This window comes from Elaeis guineensis, chromosome 6 (genome assembly GCF_000442705.2).
Source record: "Elaeis guineensis isolate ETL-2024a chromosome 6, EG11, whole genome shotgun sequence".
Classification (NCBI taxonomy): Eukaryota; Viridiplantae; Streptophyta; class Magnoliopsida; order Arecales; family Arecaceae; genus Elaeis; species Elaeis guineensis.
The window spans coordinates 7054828-7072125 of NC_025998.2; the positions used below are offsets into that span (position 1 = coordinate 7054828).

The window sequence follows — 17298 nt, forward strand, 5'->3', positions numbered from 1 at the left end:
GGTCCCGAAGAAACCATTCTCCCGCTAGTCGACCTCAATATCGACAGGTGTGTGGATCTTTCGCGTGGAAGAATGATTAACCTTTCGCAGGGAAGCATCGTTGGATCTTCAGGTGCTCGCTTTGAGATATGTGCCGATGGATGAATGACGGGGTTTGGATCGCTTTGAGAACTGTTCGGTAGGTGATCCAACGGTGGTTTCGCGCGAAGGATGGTTAATCATCCTTCCATGCAAATGATACAAGCCGGTCTCTATCCTACAATCCCTCGCCTTCTGTGGTGCCTCCCCCCCTCTCTTCTCCGAACATACCACTCGTTCCATTTCGGTCCGTTTAATGTTTGGAGTACAGCTAATAATCATTCATTGGCACTTTTATCTTATTCTCCACAATTTCATTCCTACTCTCACCCTCATTTTCTCGTCTCCCACCCCCCCCGCCTATTCCCACCTCCTATACCAGGTAACAATCCTATACTATAATCCATATTATACTGCTGTTATCCCAGACCCGAACAAAATCATTTTTAACCAATGTAATATTTACAAAGACCGTTAGTTCGTTCATCAGTATCACCCAATGATAACTTATTTTGTGAAAAAATAAATAAAAAGATAAAATTTTTAAAAATATTATTTACGTGAAAGAACAGTGCAAGAGGAAATAATGGCTGTTTTTTTAATTATTACATACAGTCTGATGGTTATTTATATTTATATATCATAATAATTATGAATTAAATTATGTTTCACATATTTTTTTATAAAATAATACCGGTTCGAAGAGACATTGGTAACCTGCTATTCTAGCCGAGGCAGAGGATGGATACTGGAGTGGAGTGCGAGTTGGGGATGGGAAGCGTGTTGGGAAGTGGGTGGATATATCGGCGCGTGGCGAGCTTCTGCATGCGTCGCTGAGTTATATAAAGGATTCGGGGTGGATGGATGTCCTCGGGTCTCGCTGTCGCCTCTCCGCTGGACGGATAGCGATCGGCGGTGCTATCCCTGCTTCCCCGCACGGTGAATCCCTTCTTTCGCCCTCTCTATCCTCTCGTTCTCATCATCTTCTTCCGTCTCTTTATCCCCCAAAACCCGCGTCCAAAGCCTCCCGGAATAGCCGGAATAAACCGAGCCCCCCCTCTGTCCCCACCACCGACTCAGCGCGGATCCAAATCCAGGTGATCTGCTTTCTTTCTTTCTTTCTTCCTTTCATTCCAAGGCGTTTTATTCAAGCCCTAATCTCGCTTTCTTGTTCTACTTTTCCCTTGCGGTTATTTTTCCCATGCCGGTGGGAGGCGTTACCACTTTCATTGTTTTTTTCTCTGCTTTCATGCCTTCATCATTTTTTTTTTTATGCACATTTTTATAATATCGTTGGTGGGGGATGATTTGGGTTCGCGGTTCGATCTGCGAATCACCGTTGATTTGTGTGACCTACAACAACAATAACAAAGAAAGAGAGGGACCACCGCCTCTCTCTCTCTCTACCTCTCTCCCCCCTGCCCCTGGTCTCTCCCTCTACCCTCTATATAGTCTTTCTTCCTCTCGTTTCTAGCCTTCTGAGAGCGACGCAAGAACGAGTTGCGTGCTCCTTCAGCAGAGTCCGAAAGAAATCTTGGTAATAACTGTAGCACCACTACGGCGAGGACCGAGTTAGAGTGATGAGAGCAAGAAAGTGCATCTTTCTTTGACTCAGACTTAGTTGGAGTGATGAGAGCAAGAAAGCCCACCTTTCTTTAACTCGGGCTCTACTGGAGATGATTACTTGTTATTCTTCGTATTCTTGGATTTTGTTTTTTTTTTTCTTGGTGATTTGTTTTTATTCTGTGTGGCGTGCCAGCCAGCTGATGGTTCGGAGCGCTCTTCGAATGCAGGGGAGTGGCCGCGCTGGTAGTTAAGCCTGTGTATAAAACTGGCCTTCAGGCCGCCGGCCAAGCACATGCCGGGGAACAAGTACAACAGCCGCAATCCAACCAGGGTCGAGCGACTGCTGCGGGAGCGGGAGCAGAGGAGGTCCAACCGGGCCTTCCTGCAGCACGATGCTGGCAACAGTCATGGTGGCAGCGGTGATGGTGATGATGGAGGGAGCTGCGGGATGGAGCGGGAGACCAAGGGTGCGAGGGAGGTGAATTGCGAATGCGGCACCATCCCCAATGGGGAGGCAGGCCTGACGGCCGGCAAGATGTCCGGGAACGGATGCAAGAGGTCTAATGGGAAGGTGATGAAGCAGAGGCTGCTGGTTGTGGCTAATAGGTTGCCGGTCTCGGCGGTCAGGCAGGGGGAGGACTCATGGGCGCTGGAGATCAGTGCTGGTGGGTTGGTCAGTGCTCTTCTTGGTAAGTGGCTTCCTCTGAAGATTAAGTTCATGCCTGTTGATGTCTTTTTATTGATCGTTGCGAGTCATAAAATATTTTATACTTGGACTGGAGTATGTAAGTTGTCTTCAATTTTTGAGATTATACTTAACTAAGATTCCATGACAGAGTAATAGTCCATGATATCTGTAGAATTCATGCATGACAAGAACAAGAATGTTTCAATAGTAACATGGTATTCTGTGCAGAAAGATGAAAGTTGGCATGGAAAAAAAATGCTTATGCTTGTTAATTTCTTTATTATTGCAGGTGTGAAGGATGTTGATGCTAAATGGATTGGATGGGCTGGTGTAAATGTGCCAGATGAAGTGGGACAGAGGGCACTTACGAAGGCTTTGGCTGAGAAGGTCTGCTAAATTGTATTTTATTTATTTATCTTTATCTCTGGAGGTGTCTCCATTTCATAGCTTGATAGTGTAGCCTGGTAGACTCCTTATGAATTTCTTTCTCAATGTGTGTTTTTGCTTTTCGAAATACCTTCTGGAATGCTGTTATTTTGTTTGAAACAGAGATGCATTCCAGTATTTCTTGATGAAGAGATAGTACATCAGTACTATAATGGCTACTGCAACAATGTCTTGTGGCCACTCTTTCACTACCTCGGGCTTCCACAAGAAGATCGGCTTGCAACAACTCGCAGCTTCCAGTCCCAGTTTGACGCATACAAGAGGGCAAACCAGATGTTTGCTGATGTCGTGAACCAGCACTATCAAGAGGGAGATGTTGTTTGGTGCCATGATTACCATTTAATGTTCCTTCCTAAATACCTCAAGGAGTACAACAGCAAGATGAAAGTTGGTTGGTTTCTTCACACACCATTCCCATCCTCAGAAATTCACAGGACCCTGCCATCTCGTTCGGAGCTGTTGAGATCTGTTCTTGCAGCTGATCTAGTTGGGTGAGCCTGTTTATTCTTTTGTTACTTTAGGTAGCATGTATTTTGCACACAGGCTTGGCACTCCATAAAAGTGCATTCCATTGTAACAATCAATTTTTCTGGCACATGACATACACTTCTCAGAAGAATCTGCATGTTTGTGAAATTGAATGTGGACAACAAAGATAGATGCACGCTTGCACTCTCTTTCCCTCTTATGCAAAAGTCGTATGGAAATTATACAGATGCCTTATTGTGGTTTATTTGGCCTTACTATGGCATGTGACTGAGTGGATTGAGTGCCATTAATGTTGTTTCATGGAGTTATCGTCTGCTCTGCTGAACTTGTGTGCACTATACAGTGACCTTGTTTTCTCATTTTCATTTAATCAGGCGATGCTTTTTGGTGGTATCTTCTTTGTTTGCAATCTCATATTGTAATGTTATATATCTTTTTCAACTACAATGATGGTTATTTTACTTTGGAAAAACGGTACCTATCAAACACGCTCAGTAAAGGATGTTGGAATAAGATAATTTTACCTGTTCCTTTGGATTTCTTTTTATTGAGATATATGGTTGACATTAGTATATCGTTGTAGATTCCTTGGGCAAACTAATTATGTGCTGAATCTTTGCAGCTAGTTATGTTATCCTATTGTGGCATATTGATTAAAAACATTTCTAGATCAGATATTGGGGAATTAAAATGCTAAAGACATGCATTTCAAGAGAGGAGCAATATTGAAGCTCAAAATGTGATTGAGTAAAAGTGGTGGTAAAGGAAAAAAACATTGCATAATGGACTCAAGAACATATAATCTAGAAGCAGAAAAGCTATCAAGGCTAGGTATTCGAGTTATGGACATCTGTAAGGAGGGAATGATGTAAAACCATCTAGCTTAAAGGGAAGATGATAAAGATATCCTATTCCCATTGCTTCTTGTTTTTAGGGCTTGTTCGGAAAATCCAGCAGGATTGAGCAGGATTTCTGTTGGATTCATGGAATGGGCAATTTATTTGAGTAGGCCCATATCAATCTGATAACTTCCTAGCCCAAATCCTGTGGATGGAAAAAAAGACCAGATGGAGGTCTTTTCCTTCTTCCTATAGGTCAACAAGCCCACAGATAGGATTTAGGCTAAGATTATGATGGGCCTTTATAAGAATATGCACTGAGTAGGCCAACAGGCCTAATTCCTCTAGGAAATCCAGCCCAATCCTATTGGATTTCCCAAACAGTAATAAAGATATCCTACTCCCATTGCTTCTCATTTTTAGCTGCAATTGTAGTACTTGAGGTTCGCCATCTCGATATTGGGCCTTGTAATGGTGACGACTTGTTACTATGTTTGTACGGGGCTGGTTCAATGTACTGAGTGTTGGTACGCTCTCTATACCGCATACTGGTTTCAAACCAATATGGTACGGTATGCTTTATGCCACCTAATTCAGTACGGCAAATCTTGGTAGTACTCTATCAGGGTGTGTATGAAGATAGAAGAAATTTAGTCAGTTTAGTTGGATGAGTGCCTTCTTTGGAGTTGCAGCTATAGAATTGGGGGAACTAAAATTGATCCAGCTTTTTTGGGAACTTGCAGAGATTTATGATGGAGATGGAGCTGACTTCCCTTATGTAACTGCTGTAACTTATCAATGTGGTCCTTTGTATGGGGACTGAGAGTTGCAGGTCAGCTTGACAGTTGAATCTAGTACATGGAGTTGTCTGATGGGGCTGTTTTTGATTTTAGAAGGATGTCTCTAAGATCTCATAAATATGGTTTTGGTAGATGAATAGGATAAAGAGGGAAGATAGAGGTTTAATCTTTTATTTGTGCTTGGGAATTTTTGTGTTAAAAATGCTAGTTTAGATGTTAAATGTCCTTAGTTTCCCCCAACATAATGCTCAATCTCGCTTGGTACCTTGCAGGTATACTATTGCCTGACTTCGGGTTGTAGGAAACATTCTGCATTGAAGGGAAACGTAAAAGCTTGGGCAAAAAAAGGATATTAGTGAATGGAACTGAAATGACCATAAAGATCTCTATCACTTTGAAAGAATTTGTAGAAAAGGACAAGATGAAAAGGGACAACAAATTTTCTTGGCTGTTTAGGCTATTTGTTTAACCATTTGAACTTTGTTTGATCATCTAAAAGGGGCAACCATCTAGGGACCACCTAACTTTATCAGCCTACATTAGAAAAAAGAATTTTGGTCTAAAAGGCTAAAATGACCTTTCTTGTGCTCTGGCATTTTTGATTCTTGTTCTGGTAATTTGGTCTGCTTAGTCTTCTCCAGCTTGGCACCTTTCAATTTCAATAGTTTCTTCCCTTTGCTTTCGTTTACTAGCCTTCATATCTTATCTGTAACCTCTTAAATTTATTCATTGATATATATTTGTTAAAAATTGTTGTTTTTTATTTTTTTGGGCATGATTGTTATAATGATTTTACTGCCTCTTTGATGGATGGCAAGCTACAGCCAACAACACAATTGCAGGATGCCTTTGTTATCTCCTGTTGCTTTGTTTGCTTGCCTTTGCTTTCTCTGTGTTGTCCTCATATTTTTTCACTCATTCTTTTAAATAGAATCTTCTTTAATGATAAACTGCCACATCCACTGATTTGTTTTCATGACTGTAACTATATTCATCAGTTTCATTATGCATTTCAATGTTACAATAACTAGACATCTTTGGTTTCATCCTCATGGCCTTATCTGCATTAGTTGGTTTCAGTTGCATTGCTGTGGTACAATTCCATAGCAGCCAAGCATGACTAATGACATTGCATGGAAGTTCATGCTGTTGTTCCATGGTTGAAGTCTATTGATGTTTGGGGTTGCACTCTGGGACTGCTTTACATTCCTATGTCATTGTCTTCCTGGTTTTTATGGCAGCACCCTGTTAAATGTTTTTCCACAATGGATGCTAGCTATGCCATTTCCACACTAATATTATATAAATAGTTGTGCATAGTATGTAATATAATGGCTGTGAGCCTGTAACAAAGTTTGATATGTTTCCTTTTCTTTTCGATGAATTATATATTTCCTGATTCCTGCAAAGTTCTGCTTGTTGCCATTGATTTATTTGTCTCACTAACATGATATAATCGCTTGCTAGGCAAACTTCGACATGTCTCATTATTGATTGTTGTTTCATTTGTATTTATTTGTGGGTTGAAACATAATTCGCTATTCTTTTAATCTTGAGTATCTGTTGTTTATATCTAAGCTTACCATCTAGGAATTTTCTTTATGCTTTATTGACCAATAGAACTATGTTTTTATCACTACAAACTTCTTTCTTCTTGAGTGATTATATTTACTAAGTTGATAGTCCAGTTTTCACACATATGATTATGCAAGGCACTTTGTTAGTGCTTGCACTCGTATTCTTGGACTTGAGGGCACACCAGAAGGAGTGGAAGATCAAGGAAGGCTGACTCGAGTGGCAGCGGTATACTTTTAAATTGTCGAATTTGTTATTTAGTTTGGTAATTTAAAAAGTAACCCTTAGCGTAAGTTACCTTTGGCTTTAGATGTGAAGTTTCAAAAACCATGTTTCGTGTGTTAATACTTCCAAAAATGATCCTTTGCTTGAATTAGTGTTCTTGCACTGATCTTTGATCTGGAAATTTCAGTTTCCTATTGGGATAGACTCCGACCGGTTTAAACGAGCACTCGAGCTTCCAGCAGTCAAAGAACACATCAATGAGTTGACTCAGAGATTTGCTGACAGGAAGGTAGGAAGCAAATCATCTGGCACGGTACTTATTTTGATTAATTCATAATTAATCATAAATTTGGTAGGTGCTGATAAGTATTTTGCATGACTAATAACTATAGTCTAGAGAGTTTATTTTGAACTAGTTGAGATGTTGCTCGTGTTGTTGGTAATAGTGAACAATTGACATTGTATGAAATATTTAATATTACATGTGCGGCCATCCTATTAATTAATATTATCATGATCTATATACCACATTTCACTTTTATGTTTGCATACGTAAGACATTATTCACAAGCTGCCAAATGAATTTCGAGCAATTACTTGAATGGATAGGTTGGCCTTTCACATTTTGTTGTTTAATTGCTGTTTATTTTCATCTTTAAGTATCCAGGTTTCTTGAACCAGTGCTGTGTGCTAGACTGGTCTGGGCTGGTATGGTGTGGTACCATATGGTGCTGTGCTGGCTGGTATTGGTTGATGAGAACAAGAGGAGAAAGGCATTGGAACAGCCTTTTCCCTCTGTTTTATCCCCTGTTAGGTCTAGAACTGGCTTGAACTGGTCTGAACCAAGTCGAACCAAGTGGAACCTGGCTGTCCTGCTTCATTTGGACTAGTTCTTGGCTTGCCCAAACCTAAACCAGGAACTGTCTGGCACCACTTTGGTCCATTCCGGCCGAATCAGGCAATTCGAGACAGTTTTGCCTTCCTTGAAGGTATGCTGTAACGGGAGTATTGGTATTAAACTGTATAGCATTCTAAAATTTTTAGTGCAGTCCCTTCAGTGGCTGGGAAAATTTGCTTAAAAACATTTTATATTAATCTATAATTCTTGAAGTTAGTCATTTGCCTGGAAATTTTTCTTTTCTATGTTAGAGAATAATAGGAGTGATTCAAGCAGGACTCTACCTGAAAGCCTAAAATATTAGGCTGGAGTCTCTGGTTCTTTGTTATTTTTTTGGTTGTTAAAACTCTTTAGTCTAATATTTGCTAGAATACTGCAATCTTTCAGATTTAATTATGTAGTCTTCATTACAGTTTTACACTTTTACCATTGCTTCAATTTTTGTAATATAAGAACCTGGTTTTTGGTGAATTTTCTGCACAACTGTCAGCTTGCTTAAGTAATATTGAAGGCTTAAAGAAAGTAAAGTCTTCGCATGAGGAGAAATGTGAAGCATTTATTTTTCCAGACGAATAATCTCTCTTCTTATAATGATATAGAATTTAAAATGGAAGTGTATTTGTCAATTCACATAGAAAATGAAAAATCGGATGCCAAGAAAAACCAATTTCATGCATTTCATTGGTCAATGGGATCACAACAGACCTTCAGACACTCAAGTCATTCATTGCACCTCTCATCTGAGGAGGTTTAGGGTTTGAACAATTGTGAGGTACTTCCCCAAGTGTTTGACGTGGGATTCTTTCATCATTTCTGTGAAATGATTGGTGATGCCACTGCTGTTATTCTCTATAATAAAGAAATAGACTGGTGGTAAAAATACTAAAAATATCTAATCTGCAAAATGTACTTTTTGATGGGATCAAAATAATTAATAAAATACTCTTTCTCTTGATTCAAGCATTTGCATTACAACATATAATATATTATGGCCATCCGTCATATACTCCTCATTGGACCAGTTATATGCACTATGCGTGCTATGTAATTCACACAAATACATGTCAAATATGGTCATAAAGCCAAATATTTATTGTTTGATGAGTCATATGCTCATATCCATCTATCAAATAGTCCTTCCTCTTATATCAATTTTGTGTTACATGAGCTGGTTGTAGGTTGCTAATTATCTTTTCTTGTCTCAGTCTGTATTTTTGAATTTGTTTTGTTTAATCTATAAAGTTCATCTTTTAGCCTCTTGAAAACTTCATTGTGGCACTACATAAAAGACTGGAATTTATGAATATAGTATCCTTCTACCTTTTTTTTTAGAATTCTCTTATACATCTGCTGTACCTTTGTGGAATTAATAGATCTTATGTTCTTATCTCATCAATAATCCTTCTTCAACAACTTTAAGAATTATTCTCTCCATCTACTTATAATCACGCTATTCTTTATGATGGCTTTGCCATCATTATTCTTTGTGCATCCTCATTTGAATTTAGCATGTTGTGAAAGTAAATAAAAGAATATGATCATGATGATCGAATATATCTATCAGGGCTGCTTTCTTATGTACATCCATCAAGCGAACTAATTATGCTATTTTTTGTCGATCAAAAAAGATGTATGAAGTCCTTTTGATCTATCAATGTCCTTGTCTCCTACATTAGTCTTTTTATAACTTTGCACCATGGTTTGCCGAATCATCCCGAATCGGGTGGTTCGGGGCATTTTGAGCCATATTGGCTGCAAATTGGGACAATTCAATCTTTCGAATCAGAATACCAGACGAGGGAGAGGGAGGGAGAGAGAGAGAGAAGGGGAGGGAAAGATGAGACAATGCTGCCCAAGGGCCAGCGGTGGCCTGCCGAGGCCGTTAGAGGGCTGTGGAGGTCTCTGTGATTCTGTGTTATCTGATAAGACGTTTAATCGAGAGAGAGAGGGAGCGAGGGTACCAAAGGGAGGCGTAGCTGGCGGAGAGACTGTTGGAGGGTGTCGAGTGGCCGTTGTGGTCACGAGCAGCAAAAAAGGTGCGGGCGGATCTGCGGCCACGGACTAGGGGTGATCGTCCCTGGTCATCGTATTTTTTTTAGAACGATGATGAATAGTAAGCCGGCAATAGGCCTGCCAACTGTTTCAGAATTTTTTTTAAAATTGGAAAAATAGTGAAGCCAGTAATAAATGTGCCAGCAAATCCATTGCCGGCTTCACTGTGGTCAGGATTTTTTTAAAAAAATCCCGTGAAACGAGGGCAATTGCCTTTGTTTCACACCTGTGGAGCCGCGGGCTGCAATTTTGTTGTTTGGCGGCCATGGTGGTCAGTCGGAGGCCCTCCAGCGGCGTCTCCGCTGGCTCTCTCTTTCATTTCCTTTTCTTCCCCTCTCCATCTGTCTCTTTCTCTCGGCCATGATTTGGCAAATGAAGCAGAGGCCTTGGTGGCCCTCTGAGCACATCCGTGGCCCGCTTGTGGCCACTGCCGGCATCTCCTCCAGCCACCATCTCTTTCGCTCCCCCTCCCCTCTTTCTCTCTTTTTCTCCTCCCCAGTTCTTTCGCTTCTGTGTTGGTTCGCGTTGGTTCAGTCCGATCCGGTACGAATCCGTACTAACTCGTACCGTTGGCTGACCGGCACGGATCTCGATAGTGGTTCTGTGGACCTTCCTCTGCGCTCTTCTAATTTTGTGAATACGACTTCAAAGCTTATTCCCATGTTCAAGCATCCTATATCTTCCTAACTTCATTGAAGCGATAGATGATTTGATGTTTTCTTTTCTTTTAGAAGATGAATACGGTGGCTGTTATGAAGCTTTAGATATTGAAGGAAATTCTCTGTGACCTCGAATTTAATGTAAGACTTCCTATATTTATCTTGATCATGATACTAAAAGTTGCTATAAAGATGAATGCTTGGCAAATGAGGATCTGTAAAGCCAAACCTGAATAAAGGTTAAAGCTGGCCTGAATGGATATTGCTATTGGTTACGATGCTGTAAGTTTCATCCTTTATGCATATGTATAAATTTATATGTGTACATGTATGTATTTATCCCTTTAGAATTTTAATGGTGATTATTTTTTAACTTGTTTATTACTTTTCAGCTTGAGTGGTGGATTTGTATACCCTTCTGATTGTTAGGCCATGGACATTTACATCATGATTAGTATTATTGCTGGTTATTTTTGCATCATTTTTACTTATTTGATTTAAATATGATAGGTAATGCTGGGTGTTGATCGTCTTGACATGATTAAAGGGATTCCGCAAAAGATTTTGGCCTTTGAAAAGTTTCTTGAGGAAAATCCAACATGGCGTGATAAAGTAGTGTTGCTGCAAATTGCTGTGCCAACAAGAACTGATGTTCCTGAGTGTATGTGTCATCTTTATAAATAGTTTGTGCATCTTTGGTTATAGCCTTTTTTTGAAAAATGGCATTTACTTATACCATTTTATTTTATTTTTTATTTATCAATTTATAGCTATTTATAATTAGAAAAAATAATGAATATAACAAAAATTTAAATACGTACATAACTGCAAGTTGCCTCAATAAAATATGACAATAAATTAATTACAAATCGAATAGATATATAGGATCTACATATGCAAATAATGTTTCAATTTTCCTGTGTATAATTGTTCCATAACAATCAAATCCTACCAATTAGTGGATTATGAAAGATTGTTAAATTATTTCAAGTCATGGCATGCAGATCTCTCTCTCTCTCTCGATATACATACATACGTACATACATGCATGCATACACACACACACACATACATGCGTGCGTGCGTGCGTGTGTATGTATGTATGTATATATATATGTGCATATATACATACATATATGTGTGTGTACATATATATATATATGTGTGTGTGTGTGTGTGTGCATACATACATACATACATACATACATATATATATATGTATGTATGTATGTATGTATGTACGTGTGTATACATACATATATATGTATGTATGTATGTATGTATATATGTATATACACATACACACACACACACACATACATACATACATATATATACATATATATATATATATATATATATATGTATGTATGTATGTATGTATGTATGTATGTATGTGTGTGTGTGTGTGTGTGTGTGTGTGTATACATACATACATACATATATATGTATGTATGTATACACATGTACACACGTACGTACATACATACATACATACATACATATATATATATATATATATATATATATTTTTTTTTTTGAATTTATATAAACCTCACCACCCACCCCCCACATGTCCCACTCCACCCCCCCCCCTCCCGGCCCCGGGACGCATTGTCAGTATATTTTATTTTCAGTATCTTCTAATCAGTTCTACAACATAATACAAGTATAAGTTTAATTGTCAATCAAATTTTGCTCATCCATAGTCTTATGATAGTTACACCAAATATTAAATTGTGTATATTCATGTTGGCTTTGGGAACTTGTATAACTATAATGTTGATGGCAAAGTGTTAAGTATCAATCTATACCGGGCGGTATGAGGTATGCCATATCGACTGGGTACGCTACTGATATGGTATGGAGGCTAGGTGGGCCCCTGTATGGGCACATGGTATAGGTGCTATGCCAACTCCAGTACTGTACCATATGTCAGTACAGGGTGTGCTGTCTTGTATGGGCTAGGTGCCTATATAGGCCCTGTACAGAGACTTAAAAGTTAAAACCATGGTTGATGGTTGCGAAGTTAAGCTGCAATTACCCTTCATGAAGTTGCTTTTCATGTTCTGTGTGGTATTTTTAAGCTTATGCTTTCCCTGATCTTTTTGCACAATCTTGTTTATCTCTTGTATACGATTGTGAAAGAATTTGTTAAGGGCATTATTTCCATGTCCATCTAAGTGGTGTGGAGATACTTACTGAACCCTGAATTTCTTCCACCAGATATCTTAGGACATTTATAGGTTCCTGCAAATGAATGATGACAAAATGTTACTGCATTTTATTTCCTTCTTATATGGCATCAGCTTGAAAGGGCAATTTGTATGTAAAGTTTATGCTGAGATGAATAAGCGCCTTTTTAACTTGCATAAATGTTCATTTATATGGCAAAATCATCTTAAATATTAGATTGTCGCTAACTTTATGTTCTTCTGCTGAACTGAACTTGCCATTGTCAAGATAATGTACCTTTCTAGTGGACTGCATATTGATTGTTAATTATCTCTTTTGTGTTAACCAGATCAAAAGCTTACCAGCCAGGTCCATGAAATTGTCGGACGGATAAATGGCCGGTTTGGAACACTAACTGCTGTTCCTATACATCATCTGGTTTGTCCATAGCACTGTTCTTGTAGCTTTCATTGTCTTGAAACATTGAAGGAATATTAATCCTTGTTTCGAGTGAATTGATATTAAATTGATTCAATCTTATCATTAAACTGAACTCTTATTTAAAAGTTTCTGCAGATCTGAGTTATATTTACTTTTAATGCAGTGCAAACCAAAGCCTTCCAATTTTTTATTTTATACATGCGATTAGTTTGTTGCAGTTTCTTTATGCTATAGCTGAAGGCTTTAAATTTCTTGATCTTTACCATTATTCATTTTATTTCCGGAGAGATATCTGATTGTGTTCCTTGTTGGCAAGTTTCTTACTGTTTAGGTTGTCAAATTAGCAAAACTTGTTGCAAAACATAAGCATGATGTGTTGATTCAGTGAATAAAGCAATGACAATCTGACAGTTGCTGGGAGATGGTGATTGTTTTACAATAAATCAAATGAAGTGCAAATTTGGTTATTTAATGACCTGAATAAGGCTGATATGTTGCATTTGATGAAGAATGGGCAATCATTTTTCTTACAAGAGTTTTCATTTAGAGAATTTAAATAGTAGGCATGTCCTCCACGAAACCACAGATTAAGATTATTAGTTTAAAGAAGGGCGGTTGTGTTTCTTTTAAGAGATCTCATCTTTGACATATCTCTCGCAAATGCATACAGAGATTATGTGTGAAGAGGACAAATTCTGTTATTTTTTCTCTTTCTGCTGATATTTGTAATTCCAATATTTACGTACAATTGCAAATACTTTATCTATACATGGAAGCTACTAGGTAAATAAAAAGGTACTGTGTCTAGAAGATTATAATACTGGCAGGATAGCATTTCTTAATTCTAGTTAATGGGAGCAATATAGACCAAAAGTAGTTTTGAAGTCGAACCACCAGTTAAATCTTCTACTTTATGCTTTGGAAACTTGTTCTGCTCCTCTTATAATTCCATTATTTACATACAGTTGCAAATACTTGATCTATCCATGGAAGGAATTAGCTAAAAAAACATATTATGTCTGGAAATTATAATACTGGCAAGATAGTATAACTTGATTCTAGTTAATGAGAGCAATATAGACCGATAGAAGTGTTGAACCACAAGTTGAATATTCTACTTTATGCTGTGGAAACTCGTTCTGCTCCTTTCTGATGCTTGTGATCTTGATAACATGCTTTCAAATGTTGTGGAACTTTTGAAATTTCAAGTAGTTGATGCAGACTGAGCCCCAGAACTTGTTTTGAAGCATTATGGTTATATGAGGCAGAATGGACTGTTTGTTGCTTAAAAGACTGCTGTTTACTTGCTTTAAGTATAACTGAGTATATGCTATATTAAGTGCGCTCCTGCATCCAGTCAATTTAAAGGTCCTCCATTCCTGATTCCGGCATCTTAATACCCATATTTTGCTATATCTTCATCCAGTACAGTTGAATTTTATGGGAATCACAGCAATAGGCAAATGAATAAATGAGAATGGAGGATATTTTGGGTGCTAAGCAGACCTGTAGCAGTTTGTGCAAATGAGTTGCTATAGCTCACGTGAAAAAGCAATTTCCAAGTTGACTTAATCTAAGTCAGAATATTGAAGAAGGGGTTCTAGTTCCATTGTGACCTTAACCTAAAATCCAGGATTTGTCATAATAGGCAAAATTTACAAATTTGAGAAAATTAATTATCTGAAGATAAGAATATTAATTGAGAGAAATTGATATAAAAGTATTATAAGACATTTTCATGGACATGCAGAACTCAACACTTTTGGATTGAAATTAGCATAATTTGTGAAATATCTGTGGAAAATCATGAATTTGAAAAATTTCCTAATAGTTTGTAGATTTTGTATTTTTATTAGGATGAAATTCATTAAGGCACATGTTTTGGATTCCTGATGTTGGCATCAAAGGTTGGCGGTTGACATTTGGTTAATGACAAAGGTTTCTGTCATGGCTTTTTATTTCAAATTTCTGGTTTTGTCTCAATAGCAGAATTGCTAGATATGGGCTGCCTCATATGTTGCATGAAATTGGTGGTGAACTTAAATGCATAACATGAACTGTTAGTTGCCAAAGCATCAGAATGGTAGTGTGAGCGGAAAAAAAACCCATTTTCTGGCTTTAGCTGATTAGCCTATTTGGACTTTGTTAGTCTGATGAAGTGATGCAAAGGAATTCAACTCCCTTGATCAAGGTTTTGAAATCCGATACCGGTCGCCGGTTGGTTCGATACGGTACCGGTTCAGTATCATACCGACATAGAATGAAGGATGCCGATCAGACTGGCACGCCAATTTTTTTTGATTTTTTTTTTTTTGGAGAGAGAGTGTGTCTAATCAAATTTTTATGGATTATTGAATGTTTTGAAGTCCAAATTGATATTTAGTGATATTAATTAATGTTCTATCACTCTGATATATTTTTAATCGCATGTGATGCGAATCTAAGTGTAACATTATATTATTTAGCATCCTAAATAATCAATGCATGGACTAGATATCATTGGATCCTAAATGCTAAAATCAATTAAAAAATCTAAAAATTCTCCATACATATCGATCATCAGAATCTGGTTGACCGTTGATGTCCATAAATAGCAGGATCATTTACATAGTCAGTAGGAACATCAGTTCATCTCTCTAGCCAAATAGCATTATAATCCTCTGTGCTCATTCCATAAGGTAGACATGCTGGATCATAACTCATTCTTGAACTCTCATCGAGGTCCTGACTCTGAGAGGGATCCTTGGACTGATAGCATGGTTGTGAAGGAGTCCATCCAAATATATCGGCAGCAAATTTCGATTCGTAAGATGCTTTTGACTACATAGGATAGTAGTCAGTATAAGATGATGTTTCTGATGTACCATATCTATATACATATTCGTAAGGATCATAAGCTGTCTGTGGTTGTATATAAGAGGATCTAGAATACGACGATGAATCTGATACATCTATGGATCCTACTCCACGTGTGAGATCATATGCAGTTGCATAATGTCCTGAACGACCTCGTGGAGCCTATCACTATATGAAATTGTATCGTCGTGGGCTCTACCAGCTTACGTACCGTGATCTCTATCTTGCATGACGTGCGTAAATTGAGATTCATCAGTGAATCGAAGATCACCAATCGAGTGCCTCTCCTATCCTCCGGTCCCTCTATGATTATCAAATCCAAGACCAACTAAAGAACTATCATCAGATTCATCATTGCTCTGTTTGGCGTCTGAATCTGAGTGAATCGAATGTTCCCTCTCTACCGAGACTGCACCTGCCTTTTTCTTCCTTTGTCTCCATGCGTAGCAGCTGCCTGTCCTTTCATCATGCCTTGCTCTGGCTGCCTAGACTGTGAGTGTGGATGCTGTGGCGTATCGGCTGGAGGCCTATGTGGAATGTTGCTACTTGTCCATTGAGAGGCATCCACTCGAACCTTGCTCACAACAAAACTGATTAGTTATGGAGGTGATCCTTGCTCATCAAGTTTTAGCTCTTGCTGCTGACTCATAATCTATCAGATCATCGGATCTTCATCTTCATCAACAAAATCACTCATAGTTGGATTCGAGTACTTTAGTTGAACTTCTTCCTCAATGCATTTGAGCCTCAATCTCAAATTATAGTGCACATATACAAGATCATTGAGATGTTTCTGTTTTAGACAATTCCTCTGTTTGCTGTGGATAAGGGCAAAGGTCGATCAGCTACGCTTACATCTACTCGATGAAACCATCTGGGAGAGAATCTTGATGGCAAGATCTTTTAGATTTCATGCGGATCCATCAAAATGCACACACCATTCAGCTGCAAAATCATTGAAATTCAACAAAATCAAAAGGAAGTTTGAATATGATAATATACTTATTAATATATATTTGGATTAATCTTTGATTTGCTTCTAACCGCTACATTACTTTCAAATGATTTTGTACCATTCCTAAATATTTTCATCTGTAAAAAAATTTGTTTGTTATAGGCTTATAGCTTATAATGTCTTGTTGAAGATACATCTAAGTTAATAAACATCACTGAACTTGTTCAAAACATATAGCCGCGATGTCTGGATCGAGCTCCATCTTATTTATTATATTTCATAGGGTGGACAAAAGCTTTTCATCCATGTCAATCCCAAGTATGGAGTACTGAAATCTCGGGTTCAGGTAGTAAGCTGCACATGAGTTTTCATAATTGATTAAGTTTATTTATACAAATTTTCAAAAAATTCTTGATTTGCTGCTTACCTACTAAATGCAAATTTCTATCCATCTGGTAGCCCCATCGATAGTCGATAATCTTGATGTAATCATTGACATGTTGTGGATTTGTCATCTTGATTTGTTTCTTTGTCCTCTCCATCATATAATACAAG

The 17298-nt window shown here is 38.1% G+C and overlaps 1 protein-coding gene across 9 annotated transcripts in view; it reads left to right on the forward strand.

Moving 5' to 3' along the window:
* The first annotated feature begins 816 nt into the window (after positions 1 to 816).
* The window catches only part of LOC105047460 (alpha,alpha-trehalose-phosphate synthase [UDP-forming] 1), a 37536-nt gene continuing 21054 nt past the window's right edge, over positions 817 to 17298 (forward strand). For 2 of the 9 annotated variants that reach the window (XM_029265253.2, XM_073259034.1), the window contains exons 1-8: positions 849 to 1175; positions 1872 to 2333; positions 2622 to 2719; positions 2882 to 3270; positions 6596 to 6710; positions 6895 to 6996; positions 10827 to 10977; positions 12841 to 12929. In XM_029265253.2, coding sequence (XP_029121086.1) covers positions 1937 to 2333; positions 2622 to 2719; positions 2882 to 3270; positions 6596 to 6710; positions 6895 to 6996; positions 10827 to 10977; positions 12841 to 12929 — 1341 coding nt within the window. In that variant the 5' untranslated portion in view covers positions 849 to 1175; positions 1872 to 1936. Of the gene's footprint in view, positions 1176 to 1246; positions 1765 to 1837; positions 2334 to 2621; positions 2720 to 2881; positions 3271 to 6595; positions 6711 to 6894; positions 6997 to 10826; positions 10978 to 12840; positions 12930 to 17298 lie in introns of those variants that run through there. The other 7 variants (XM_029265251.2, XM_029265255.2, XM_073259035.1 and 4 more) reach the window with 7 other exon arrangements.